Genomic DNA, 14,662 nt, shown 5'->3' on the forward strand with positions numbered 1-14,662 from the left:
GCCAGATCCTTAAACCACTGAGCCACCAGGGAACTCCCCCAGTAGGCCTCTGAGGACAGAGAAAGTCCTGCATATTTTCCTTTTCTAGGTAGGCTCCAAATCACCCAGCTGACTGGTTACCCAGACAGCTGAGCTCCTAGAGTGTCAAAAAGAATCAAGCAAAGATGTGATGGTTACTTTTCACCCCAGCAAAGGCACAGTGGGCATCACAGGATCTACGGTATGGACTAGCTCATCGTTAATAATGATTAGGCACCCAAGAGTCCCTGTTGTGGCTCAGGTTACGAACCCAACTTGTATCCATGAGGATGTAAGGCTTGATCCCTGGCCCTGCTCAGTAGGTTGGGGATCTGGCATTGCCATGAGCTGCAGTATAGGTCACAGACATGGTTTGGCTCCTGCATTGCTGTGGCTGTGACCACAGGCCAGCAGCTGCTGCTCCAATGTGACCCCTAGCCTGGGAACTTCCATATGTTGCAAATATGGCCCTAAGAAGAAAAAATAATAATAATAATCAGGCACGCGTGATCTGGGTTAGGGAGGAGATTCAGGAAGACTCTTTCAGTTCCTCAACTGCAAGTCATTCCTAGGAAGGAAATCCTACCAATGATCTCAGATTATCCTGAACCCAGATGTTAGGTCTCTTTCTGATATGAGATGTTAGGAAGAGACATGACACACAAGATGTGAAACAAGTTTACAAGACAGAACCATGAAAACAGTCAATTCCTGATGGAAGCTGCAGTTCAAGATAAAAGAAGTATTTCTGAGAATCAGGAGCACTGAGACAGAAAAACAAAATACCTACAAAATCTCAGCAGTAATTCTGTGCTTCTTGCCCCCATAGAAAGGCTTAGTGTGGAAGACGATATTTGCGTTGTAGCCGGTTTTGGAACAATTAATACTGCACTCTCCGCCTAGTTCCACCCAGGGCACTGTGAGGATAGACCTGCAAAATCAGAAGTTTCAGGTAAGGCGGACCGTTCAGAGGAAAGAAAGGAGGGGACAGCGCAGGGAACAGCAGGACCTGCTGCTGGCCGTTCGGAGGAAAGGACACAGCTCTACTTGCCTGCCGTAACCATTGGGGAACGTGAGGATGTAATGCTCGTCATAGTCCAGACACGAGACACAGCCTGGGGAGAGAGGGTGGATCGCGGATGAGTAGCTGACAGATACTCCACTCAGTTTAGGGCAAAACCAACCCTGCATCCCGCCCCTGCTCCCACCCCGAGGACACGTGCTTCCATGCCAACAATGACATGCTGCCTGTCCTTCTGGGGCCATTTACTCTTACTAGGCAAGTGTCCGGCACGCATCAGAATGACATGAAATCCTCCGACTAACACTGCAGTTCACCCAAAGCACCCGACTTACCCTGCCCTATGTTGTGCACCCCGATGGACATCCCAAGGAATTTTGATTTGGTCCAGATGTGAGCATTGAATTGTATCTTCTTGTTATAACACTCAGCATAAAAGGCTGAAACTGAATGGAAATTGTTTTCAATTGATGCACTATCTACAGCCACAGCCTCCTCTCCCACTCCCTCAACCTAGAGAAAAACCTGCCTGCAAGGGGAAAATCCTTTACCCCTCAAAGGACAGCCTTGAATGTGGCCAGGAATCACCCACCTGCCTTTTACTCCCTGTTTCCCCCAATGCAAGCAACCATTCAGGACCTCGTGGGCAGGAACGTCCCTGAAGCACAAGGCTATGGTCAATCCCAGGGCTTAAAATCAAAGGCTCTGTCCTTCTGGTCAGCAAGCACGTTCCTGCCCAGCCCCAACCTGGGCCTGTCCAGTGTTATCGGTCTTAACACCGCATTGAGCAAGTAACAGAGGAGAACACGCGTTCTTTCCACTCGGCCAGAAATACACTGTGCAAAAACGACACCTCTCTTATATAAACTGTCTTCAGAGCTGCTGAGATCTCTACAGTACAGCTCATGCTATGTAAGATGACTTTAGAAGTATTAAAAGTTGGCTTCCCTAATCCCTTCTTTTCATGTAGATTTAACCGGTGAAGCTAATAGAGCCTTTGGAACTTTTACAAGGAACAACCATCAGGAAGCATCCTCACAGGACTAGGAAGATACAGGCAGCCATAAAACAGACAGTATGGCGACCTCGGTTACAGAGTTTTTAGGAACCTCTTTAGACAGAGGAGTCTGAAAGCGGACCTTGCGGGAGCAGCACTGTGACTTACTGGGTGGATGATGGGAGACCTGCTCGGCCACGAAGGTTACGCTATTCTTGGAAACCCAGGGAACTGGTCCTTCTGAAACGAGCTCCTGTAAGCAAATAAAACATCATCTTCTTTTGATGTGGAAACACTGCAGAGAATCTAACAGCTGGAGTCTCTGCCTACCAAGGTGGTCACTGCTCCCTCCTCTACACACCCAAAGCATCGCACCTACACTACAGAATTACTGCTCTGTGTCAGTCTTCCTAAGTCTCCCTGAGACATTCCGGAAGGCAAGGATTGTGTGTCTAACTTAGGACCAGGGCTGGCTCAGAACAGGCACTGATCAATGTCTGCAGTATGAACAACAGACGTACACTGCCTCTCTTTGATTCAGTAAGAACTACTTACGGAAAGGGAGAAATATGGAGTTATGTTTAATGAGAGATTATGTGCCTGTCACTGTGGGCTAGGAGGTTACTTCTTCATCCTTAGGGGCCTGTTAGCATTTATTTGAGTCTTCCCTGCTCCCTGTTTTCCTTAAAATCAAGTCCCATACATTGGAGCCTGGGGCTCAGGTTTCAGTTATTTCTCTTCTCTAGTTGTGCTGTCTTTCTAGGTGATTTCACCTCATCTCAGGGCTTTATATGCCATCTAAATATACTGAAGTCTCTGAAAGCCCCATCTCCGCCCAAGACGTCTCCCTGAACTCCAGACGCTTAATTCTAACTCCCTATTTGACAGTCCCACTGACAGAGCCAACAGATCTCTCATACATCATATCTGAGTTCTGGATTTGTCCCTCCCCAAGTTCAGTCTTTTCCTTTATGCTAAATGGCACCAGCCAATTACTGAAGCCCACATGCAAGGACGCCTCTGATTGTCCCCTTTCCCTTACCTCCCCAATCTATCAGCTCTACCTCCAAAATACAGCTTGAATCAACCATGTCTCTCCTGGTTTTTCGCAAAATCATTATAATGACCTTTTCAAAACAAAAATGAGTTCCTGATAAGCCATAAAATTATTATGCTCCACAAGGACCTTGCATGATCTGATTTCTAAAATCTCTTTGTCTCATGTCACTCTTTCCCCTTGTTCATGCTATTCGAACTATGCTGATTGAACAACACCGTTCTTCTATGGGTGGCAAACATCTTTTGATCAGTGCTTTTGCCATTACTCTCTGCCCCCAAATAAAATGAAGTCTTGAATCAGTACACAGAGCTAAGTATTAAGTATCTAAGCACTAGGTCAATAAAAACATCACTGCAGAACGTACCGCATTCTCTTCCGTATCATTTGGCAGTGTCCAGTGACACTGAAAGATCTCACCCAAAATGGGGTTGTAGGGCTTCTTGGCAACAGATCCTTTTCTTCCTGCGTGAAAGGCTGAGAGGTACCATTTCACAACCTGAACCATTCGGTCTCTGGCATCCTTCTGGTCACTAATACTACAAGGGAGAAAGACAAAGTGTAACGTCTTCCTTTCTGACAGGATACAAGCAGATGCAGCACCCTCAGGAGAGTCCACCCTAAGCCCAAACTGAGAGAGGACCCAGCACCAGGAGCTAGCTCAGTTTCTTATAAAAACTGAGGTATAATATACATAATTAAACACAACAGTCTTCATTGATGAGTTTGAAAAGTGCATCTGCCCATTTAATCAATCACCATGCAACTGAGATAGAGAACACTGCCACTACCTCCAAGTTTCCTGATATTTCTTTCCAAGCAATTCCCACCCCTACCCTGGGGCGGCAATCACTGCCTCTGTTTTCTAGTACCATTAGTCTCGCTCGTTCCAGAACTTCATGCATATAAGTGCACTGTTTAATTGCGAAATAGTTGGAGATTTTCTGGATATATCTGGGTTACTGATTTCAAATTGAATTATTTTATGATCAGTAACTATATTCTGTATGGTTCCAGTTATTCTAGATTTATTAAGTCTTCCTAGTTCATGGTCTAGCTTGATGAATGTTCCATGTGAACTTAAAAAAACTGTGTTATACAAACTGTCTGGTAGTATTTTAGAAAAGTCAACTGGATTTTCTACAGCCTCACTGATTTTTTGGGGGTGGGTGGGAGAGAGTGATTGTTGTTCAATCAACTCCTAAGGGAAGAATTTCCAACCCTGAGGGTGAACTTGTCTATTAATTTTTGCTGCACACAATTTGAAGCTGTTTTAAATACTTAGGATTATTATTTATTCTTGATAAATTGGTTCTTATCATACGACATAACTCTACTTGTCTCTGGTGATATTTCTATCATAAAAGCATCCTTTGTCTGATATCAGCTTTGTTATATTTAGTGTTTTGCATGATATGTCTCTGCCCATTCTTTTACTTTTCCTTTTTCTTTTTTTTTTGTCTTTTTGTCTCTTAGGGCTGCATCAGTGGCACATGGAGGGTCCCAGCCTAGGGGGTTGAATTGGAGCTGTACCCGCCGGCCTATGCCAGAGCCACAGCAACGCCAGATCCTTAACGCACTGAGCAAGGCCAGGGATCAAACCTGCATCCCCATGGATGCTGGTCGGGTTGGCCAACCACTGAGCCACGACAGGAACTCCTCCTTTACTTTTACTTCTTTTTTTTTGGTCTTTTCAAAGACACTCCTGCGGCATATGGAGGTTCCCAGGCTAGGGGTCGGAGCTGAATCGTAGCTGTAGCCGCTGGCCTACACCACAGCTCACAGCAACCATAGATCCATAACCCACTGAGCAAGTCCAGGGATTGAACCCGCAACCTCATGGTTCCTAGTCAGATTTGCTAACCACTGTGCCACGACGGGAACTCCGAACATGTATACCATTCCCGTTTAGTATAATACTGTTATAGCTGGGTTTAACTCTGCAATCTTGGTATTTGTTTTCTATTTATCCCCTTTATTCTTTGTTCCATTCCTTTCCTTCTTTTGGGGGAATTACTTATTTTTAAAACTATAATTAATCTTTATCTATTGGCTTTTTAGCTGTACTTTTGTATTTTTTAAATGGATTCTCTAAGGATCTCAAAGTTTAAATTCTCATACATAAAAACTATCCTTAGGGGTTCCTGTCATGGCTCAGTAGTAACAAACCCTACTAGTATCCATGAGGACACAGGTTTGATTCCTGGCATCAGTCAGTGGGTTAATGATCCAGCATTGCTGTGGCTGTGGTGTAGGCTGGTGGCTACTGCTCTGATTCGACCCCCAGGTCCGGGAACTTCCATGTGCCGCGTGCGCAGCCCTAAAAAGACAAAAAAGCAAAAACAAAACTATCCTTAAATCTCCAATCTTCATCTAGTGAATAACTGATAGTTTCCGTCTTTGCTTACAAATGTTACCAATAAATAGTTTATTTGTTCAATTTTGTATTAATTTAAACAGTGTCACATTTATTTGAATTTCTATCCTTTGGGAACTGGTTAAGTAGCCCTCAAAATCTTCATCAACTAGATATGCATCACTGTCAGCCAATGTGTCCACACACTGTGAAACTTAGTTATCCGAATCTGGTTTCAGTAAACCACAGTTCAAAGCCAAATAATACAATCAGAGAGGACGGATTAGAATATTCTGTTATAAAGAAAATTTTTCTGCTACCACCGCAAGGCAGTGTGAACTCACTGACCTCCTTATAAATCAATCCCACATTTGGATTACTTCTGTCCTTTGCACATATATCTAATATTGCAAGCTTTGTATTGAAATTTATGAATCCGTCTATAATCTGGACACTAGACTATAAACTCCTCAAAGGCAGACACTGACTCTCCTTTTCCAACTCATAATAAAGTGTCTGGCAAACAACAGGTGGGAGAGAAAAGTCTGCTGAACTCAGACAACTGAACTTCATCAGGATATAGTGTAACTACCTTAACAGTGATTGATTACCAATCCCAGGATCAAAGAGGATCCTAGCCTTAGCTCCATAAATACTGGCCACATTATTAACAGGCTCTTAAGATTTTTTAAAGTGCTTAACTTGGTGGCCTAACAACATTACCAACAAATAACCTAAGCAAACAGGCATCTAGTACAAACAAAATATTCAAAATCACGTTTCCCCAGATATGTTTGAAAGGCAAAAAGGAATTCATCTATCTTGCAATGGCAGAGAGCTAATAAGTAACACCTTTTTAGAAAATTGGAAACTACTATATTAAGTCAAATACCTCACAAACAGGTCCGGATGTGCAAAAAAGTCTGCATACATTTCTAAAAGAGATCTTCTTTCAAGAATAAACGTTGGAAGAACTACCTGAAAAACATACGTATTTGATCCTTGAGGATCAAATTCCACTGCAAATAAACAGACTGCTGAAGTACTTAAGCCAAAAAAAAAAAAAACATAAATGAGAACAAAAAACTCATTCTAAAGATAGTAACACCCACCAAACACTGTTCAGGCATGCTTCTGATAACTACTTCCCAAACTGTTCTGATTCAGAAATGCACTTTAACCTGCCCAGCAGATGGAAAACAGAGATTCTGAATGTTCAAACGTCACTTCCTTTGTGCAACATCCCTTTAGCTCCCTGAATCAGTGTAGCAATAACAAGCAGCAACCCTTTAATACCTAGGACCTTCTAGGGCATCACATATACATTATCTTATCAAACTGTACAACAATCCTGTTTAGAAGAAACTGTTACCTTTATTTTATTTTATTTTATTTTTTTTGTCTTTTGTCTGTTGTTGTTGCTATTTCTTGGGCCGCTCCCGCGGCATATGGAGGTTCCCAGGCTAGGGGTCTAATCAGAGCTGCAGCCACCGGCCTACGCCAGAGCCACAGCAACGCGGGATCCGAGCCGCGTCTGCAACCTACACCACAGCTCACGGCAACGCCGGATCGTTAACCCACTGAGCAAGGGCAGGGACCGAACCCGCAACCTCATGGTTCCTAGTCGGATTCGTTAACCACTGCGCCACGACGGGAACTCCACCTTTATTTTTATAGAGGAGAAAAACGAAGCTCAAAAAGGTGAGACATTTTCTCACTGCCCCATTACTAAGTGGGATTCAAAACGCTCTGCCTAACTTCAGGGGGTGGTGGGGGGGCGGTTCTGCACACGGTCTTTACTGTGGCTTCTCTAACATCATAAGTGCATTAGGAAATTTGTCTACTTATGGATCTGCGTTTCTCAAATAAACAATAAGCTCCTAGAATACTAGGACCATACTTATTTGTACTTGCACCCTAGGCTACTATTACAAAGAAAGAAAATTTTAAATAAGTAACTGAAGGAATAAACAAAAGGAGAGAATAAAAACGGGATTCAGAAGTTCCCATTGTGGCACAGCAGAAACGAATCCAACTAGTATCTATGAGGATACGGGTTCGATCCCTGGCCTCGCTCAGTGGGTTAAGGACCCAGCGTTGCCATGAGCTGTGATGTAGGTTGCAGACCCAGCTCGGATTCTGCATTGCTGTGGCTGTGGCACAGACTGGCAGCTGTAGCTCCAATTCGACCCCTAGCCTGGGAACCTCCGTATGCCGCAAGTGCGGCCCTAAAAAGCAAAAAAAAAAAAAAAAAAGGGATTCAACCAACTCTTTCATCATGGGAATGTGGCAGAGGAGAAAGTAAAGAAAAGAACAAATTGGAATATGGGGAAACAATGAGAAAGATTAGGATTAACCAATTTAAAAAAGGAAGATTTCATTAGGGAATGGAAGAAGGATTTTTAAAATGTGTATCAGATTAGACATTATTCACTATGGAAGTGGAGCATGATAGGAAGTAAAAATTCCTTTCAGTGCAGTAATTACTGCACATCTGCTATATTCAAAATCCAGTAGTAAATGCTATAGTGGCAGCAAAGGCAAGTATGACAGAATAATACCAGCATTTAAATTTTAGGTGGAATGTGATAAATATCATACAAAAGATGCTCCAGAACCCTTGACATTCAGAAGAGGGAAAGATCATGTTTTGTTTGGGGAACCAGAATAAGGGCAAAACTTATTCAAGTGAGGCTAGAGAAAAGCCTTAGAGAGTGGGCTAAACTAGACAGAAGAATAAGACACAGAGACAGAAAATGAGTGTGACAGGGACTGACCAGTGTACCAGTACTGCTGAGTATATAGAGAGGGACGACAGAACACAGGCTTGGAAAGGAACACCAGGGTTCTAACATTTAGAGTGTTTATTATCAGACTCCAAAGTTTAAATGTTCCACAGAACATGTATGTTCACAATATAAATATCCTTAGAGTGGCAGGTAAGCTTGGCACAACTTCCTACCACTCTTGAAAAACACAGAAATCCTAAGTGTAACTAAGTTAAGACTGTTGAAGAACAAGATGGGGTGAATACCTTAATATATAAATAGCTCTCCCAAATCAACAAAACATAACTGCTGCCAGTTGAAAATGAACAAAAGAACTGAACAGGCACTTTGAAAAAGAAGAAATCGCTAAAAATCATAAATTTCATGTGCAGTTAAAAAAAACTTTTTTCTTTCTATTTGAAAATTTTCTTGAGAACTCTCATTCAACAGATTTTCAATGTTTTCAAAGCAATATACTGATATGAGTCATTATGTCAAACTGTTGGAACAGTGATGAAAGTGACCTGGCTAACTTTCTTCAATCTGGGTTCAAGTACTTATTTCGCCACTTCTTAGTATCAAGAGACTCTGGAAAACTAATTCGTCTTCTCTAAGTTTCTGTAAAAAGGAGGATAATCATATGTCTTCCTAAAACTTTAGGACTGTTTTGAAGATCAAATGAGGTAAATGGGATGTGACTTTATGGTACTTCCAAACCCCACAATATATTTGGAAAATAACTTTTTAGAAAATAGTTGAAGTGAGAAAAAAAGATTTTTTAAAAATGGCTGCATCCTTGGCATATGGACGTTCCTGGGCCAGGGATTGAATCTGAGCTGCAGCTGTGACCTATGCCGTATCTGTGGCAACACCAGATCCTTAACCTGCTCTGCCATAATGAGAACTCTGAAAATATTTTTAAAAAATAGGAAAATGAGACACAAATTTAAAGTTTTGGTTCTTTTTTTTCTTTTTAGGGCTGCACTTGCGGCATATGGAAATTCCCAGGCTAGTGGTCGAATCAGAGCTGCAGCTGCCAGCCTATACCACAGCCACAGCAATGCCAGGTCCGAGCTGCATATGCGACCTACACCACAGCTCACAGCAATGCTGGATCCTTTAACCACTTGAGCGAGGTCAGGGATCAAACCTGCATCCCCATGGATACCAGTGTATTTTTTTTTTTTTTTTTAACCACTGAGCCACAAAGGGAACTCCAAGGCTACTCCAATTTTAAAATCCCAGTAAGTTTGTGCGTGTGTGTATGTAAAACTGATTCTAAAATTCATGTGGACAAAAACCACAAAAATGCCAAGACATTCTGAAAAGGGAAAGCATGAAGAAGAACTAACCTTACCAATTAAAAAAATATAGTATTTTAAAGCAATAAAATGAACCCACATCCTTATGGATACCAGTCAGGTTCATGTCCGCTGAGCCACAATGGGAACTCCCAAGGCATTATTATAATAATACTTTGGAATGCACAAGGGAAACAAGATTTTAAAAGCCACTGCCAATCAGAGTCATTCACGTCAATAAATATTTCTTAAATAGCTAACTTGGCAAAAAAATTAACAAACTTGTAGTGGCTACAAACCCAAATATAGACCATCTGGCAAAAGAAATTGTATGAGACAAGAATTACGCACTTGGTTGTGGGACACACTTCTGCAGCTTATGCGCATTCTTAGTAACACAACTTTGATTCAGTTCAGGTTTAGGCTCTATGTTGCCATGAGAGTCACAGGGCCCTTCCAGATCTCAAGGGGTGAATGTAGATTAATCCAAACCAATCGTTTACCCTCCTTTGCCAGTAACTGGCTTAGGTGTGCATATATGCCTAGCTCTGGCCAATGAGACTCAATTGGAAGCCTGATGGGCCAATTCTGGAAAAGAAATTATTCATGAAAATAAGTTATTTTTCTGTCCCTTGACATAACTGCATTCAGATGTGATGACTGGAAGTATGGCAGTCATTTTGCAATGAGGAAGAGATGGATCTGAGGGTAGCAGGCTAAGGATAGCAGAGCAGAGAGACAGAAGGAACCTCGGGCCTTTGTTATACTGTTGACATACCACAAATTAATCCTGGAACTACCCTACATCTGGACTTCTCATTACATGAGACAATATACCTAGTATTGTTCAAGATACCATTTAGGTAGATCTCCTATTACTGGAGACCCAAACCAACCAAGGTGGAAGATGTAGAAAAAAAATACATTATAAATGTCGACATCTAAAATTAAGCTCTATCTTTCAAATCTGGAGTGACAATTCTTCTCTAGCAATTATGTGATCAATTTAATGATCACTGAAAAAATTCTAGGGGCAAGCTCCTGCCAATATTCTCTTATCTAGAACATTCTCAGCACGTGTCTGTTTCATGAATTAATCCTATTCTTGTGTTTCTGTTCTCATTTAGATCTGTGGTAAAAATTTTTATTATAAACACTGGGAAGTATTACAGGTTAGTTTACAGATTTTGAAACCTTTGACCAGAAATCTTAAGACTCTCAGTTCTGCCACTGAACAGGACTTAGCCAAGTGACTTAACCTCTCTGAACGTTAGTTTCCTCATCTATGAAATGAAGTTAACAACAGCATCTACTCTGCAGCGCTTTGGTGGACATTAGTAAAAGGATGAGGCTTAGAGCACAGTGGCAGGGATTTTACAGGCACCTATACACCAGTCTCCTATACCACAGGCATTCTGTTTAGAGCTCCAAGTTTAAATTCAAATCCAGAACCACAGCAATTAAATGGCTCAAAGTGTATCATACAATTTTCCACTAACTGTTCCAATCCTTACAAGAATCCTGTAAAGTAGGTCACTGTACGTCCATTTTGCCTATTAAAAAAACCCAAACAAGGATCACAGAGGAAGTGACCTGTTCAGTGTCACACAGGGCAGAAGTAGGATGCCAACAGAGGTCCTCTAGACCCAAGTTGAGAACTCTGCTCATATTGATTCTGTGCATACTACATTGCTTTAGGTTTTGTCAAAACTATGAAACAAGCCCGATACTACTGCATGCTTGCCCCCAATAAAATCCCAACCTTAATCCATACAATCCGTATGTATTACCTCTATAAAACTGTTCTTTCTTTGTTATTATTATTTGTCTTTTTAGGGCTGCACCCACGGCATATGGAGGTTCCCAGGCTAAGGAGTCAAATTGGAGCTGTAGCTGCCGGCCTACACCTTAGCCACAGCAATGTGGGATCCAAGCCGCATCTGAGACCTACACCACAGCTCATGGCAACACGGGATCCTTAACCCACTGAGCGAAGCCAGGGATCGAACCCATGTCCTCATGCATCCTAGTCGGGTTTGTTAACCACTGAGCCACAACCATGATGGGAACTCCCCTATAAAATTATTCTAGTTTTACTTATTTTGTCCATTTATAAAAATTGTCAGTTTACTCATCTACATATATATTAACTCTTAAGACGAAGGTATAAACAAGTCATGTCACTGTACTACATCTGCATACACTCACCACACAATTACTGAGAAGTCTACATTTACATGCTCAGATGAACAGCAAATGCTAAATTTGGTTCTTACCTTAGTAAGATCCATTCCAAGCCTAACCTGTGACAACAGATGCATGATAACGCTCTTGTGCTCTTCCACCGACCCTGCCTCTCCTTCATCATCTCTATCGTCATGTGAATCAAAAAGGTCTAAAAGAAAACAGAACTTCTTAAACTGGCGTTAAAATGGGCCAATCTGAGCTGTTACCAATATCACACAAATTTTTTTCAAACTTTTTTTTGGGCCACATCCACGGCAGATGGAAGTTCCCAGGCCAGCAACTCAAGCCACTGCAGTGACAACGCCAGATCCTTAACCCACTGCACCACAAGAGAACTACTCAAATTTTTTTTTTTTTTCTTTTTGGGCTGCACTGACAGCATGTAGAAATTCCAGGGCCAGGGACTGAACCCAAGCCACAGTTGTGGACGATGCCATAGCTGGGGCAACACCGGATCCTTAACCCACTGTGCTGAGCTAGGGATCGAACCGGCACTGCCACAGAGACAAACTGGACCATTAACCCACTGTGCTACAGCGGGAACTCCCTCAAACAAATATTTTAAGGGAAAAAAAAGTTAAACTCTCAAAGATTGCTTACCGGCATCACTTGTCCCATTGGACATGGAAGAGTTAAGTGATTCTGTGGTATCTGGGCGCTTTAGACTATTTCCTGAGCTGCTGTGTGTTAAGACTGAGGCAGATCCAGAGGAACTAAAAAAAAAAAAAAAAAAATCACTTTCTTAAGCCTTTAAAGAAAGCAATATAAAATCACAGTAAGATGTTAAACTATAAAGCTACTTAAAGCCAATTTTTTTTTTCGTCTTTTTAGGGCCACACTCATAGCATATGGAAGTTCTCAGGCTAGAATCGAGTTGAGGCTGTAGCTGTCAACCTACGCTACAGCCACAGCAATGCCAAATCCAAACCATGTCTGCAACCTACACAACAGCTCATGGCAACGCCAGATCCTTAACCCACTGAGTGAGGCCAGGGATCAAACCTGTGTCCTCATGAATACTAGTCAGGTTCATTACCATTAAGCCACAATGGAAACTCCTACTTAAAGCCAGTTTATGCAGAAAGCTGAGAGAAACAAACTACACTCTTAAAGTTGGCTGGTTCTATACATTCACACATATATGCTTCTCAACTCTCCTCGTCAGCCTCATGCTTTTTGCACAGTGTGTGCTCAACTAAGCCACGTGGAAAGGTCATCAAAAATTAGTAAAGTGTTGCTTTTGCACCCAAGTTTAAAACTAGAGTTCATTTTCCAATTTTGTTACTTTGCATAAATGTAGGTATGTCATATTTTTTTCCCGCCACATTCATGGCACTCACAAGTTCCTGGGCCAGGGATGGAACTGTGCCACAGCAGTAACCAGAACCACAGCAGTTACGACACCAGAGCCTTAACCCACTGAGCCACCAGTGGGAACTCTGTGGTGTATCAAAATTCTTGGCAACAATTTTCAGAAACTCAAAAATGGCAAGTCTGTTACTTTGTCTCAGAAAGATGTCTTGTCTATACTTTTGAGATCCTTTGATAAAAGCCCCACATTGGTATTAACGCTTCCCAGTCATTAAAAAACTGAATCTGAAATTAAAAAATAAAAAACCATATTACTTTCCACAAGTAAATTTATGGTAAGTAATATTATGAGCTGATTAATAGGGTCTTTTGAAAGCTTCCTCCTTTATATCATTATACCTGAGATCATAACTTACCCAGGATTAGTATTTTTACATTAAGAGAAGAATGATCAAAGGCATACAGTTTACCTATTAAGGGTAAAAACAGAAACCTAATTTCTCACACTGAGATATTATTTATAAAATAGCACACACATAAAAGTCTATTATAAACTTGTAGATGCAAAACATTATATATTCCAAATTAAACATCGTTTGCCTTGATTGCTTACCTTTTGATTTCTTTTCTTAGTCTTTTTAGGGCTGCACCTGAGGTATATGGAGGTTCCCAGGCTAGGGGTCTCATCGGAGCTGTTGCTGCTGGCCTACACCACAGCCACAGCAATACCAGATCCGAGCTGAGTCTGCAAACTACATCACAGCTCACGGCAATGCCGGATCCTTAACCTAGTACGCAAGGCCAGGGATCGAACCCGCAACCTCATGGTTCCTAGTTGGATTCATTTCCACTGCGCCACAATGGGAACTCCTGATTTCTTATTTAAGAATAAACTTGATTTTTTTTTTCTATTTATGGCTGCACCTGTGGCATACAGAAGTTCCTGGCTATGGGTAGAACTAGAGCTGCATCTGTGACTGATGCCAAAGCTTGTGGCAATGCCGGATCCTTAACCCACTGAGCGAGGCCAGGGATCTAAGTGGTATCCTCATGGACACTATGCTGGGTTCTTAACCTGCTGAGCCATGACAGAAACGCCTAATTTTTTAAAAAATAGTTTTAGGTTCTCAGCAAAACTGAGCATAAAGTGCAGAACTCCCATACGCACAACCTCCCCACTACCAATCTCCTGCACGAGAGAGGTACATGTGTAACAAGTGATGAACCTACACAGACACGCCAATGTCATTCAAAGTCCATAGTTTACAGCAGGATTCGCTCTTGGTTTTGTACATTCCATGGATTTGGACACACGTATAATGATAAGTATCTACAACTGTAGTGTCGCCTAGAATAGTTTCATTATCCTAAAAATCTTCTGTGCTCTGCCTCTGTTAGAACATTCTAATATTAGAATATATGTTAGAATATTATTTCATATTAGATATTATCTAATATTAGAATTTAAACATAGTTTGTCCTGGTTACCTTCTTTTGATCTATTTTTCAAAACTCCTTAGGTAACTAAATACTGCTCCTTTGATAATTTAGTGGTACATATCACAAAAGTACTTAACTAATGTCTA

At 41.6% G+C, this 14,662-nt stretch overlaps 1 protein-coding gene across 1 annotated transcript in view; it reads right to left on the reverse strand.

Moving 5' to 3' along the window:
- Positions 1-14,662, reverse strand: part of OSBPL9 (oxysterol binding protein like 9) — a 177,128-nt gene that overhangs the window by 5,317 nt on the left and 157,149 nt on the right. Inside the window, 8 exon segments of the mRNA XM_047789127.1 lie at positions 809-949; positions 1,070-1,133; positions 1,375-1,485; positions 2,205-2,289; positions 3,461-3,632; positions 6,342-6,427; positions 11,795-11,913; positions 12,366-12,478. Of these exon segments, the coding sequence (XP_047645083.1) occupies positions 809-949; positions 1,070-1,133; positions 1,375-1,485; positions 2,205-2,289; positions 3,461-3,632; positions 6,342-6,427; positions 11,795-11,913; positions 12,366-12,478 (891 nt within the window).

The sequence above is a fragment of the Phacochoerus africanus genome, chromosome 8 (genome assembly GCF_016906955.1).
Source record: "Phacochoerus africanus isolate WHEZ1 chromosome 8, ROS_Pafr_v1, whole genome shotgun sequence".
NCBI classification, from domain to species: domain Eukaryota; kingdom Metazoa; phylum Chordata; class Mammalia; order Artiodactyla; family Suidae; genus Phacochoerus; species Phacochoerus africanus.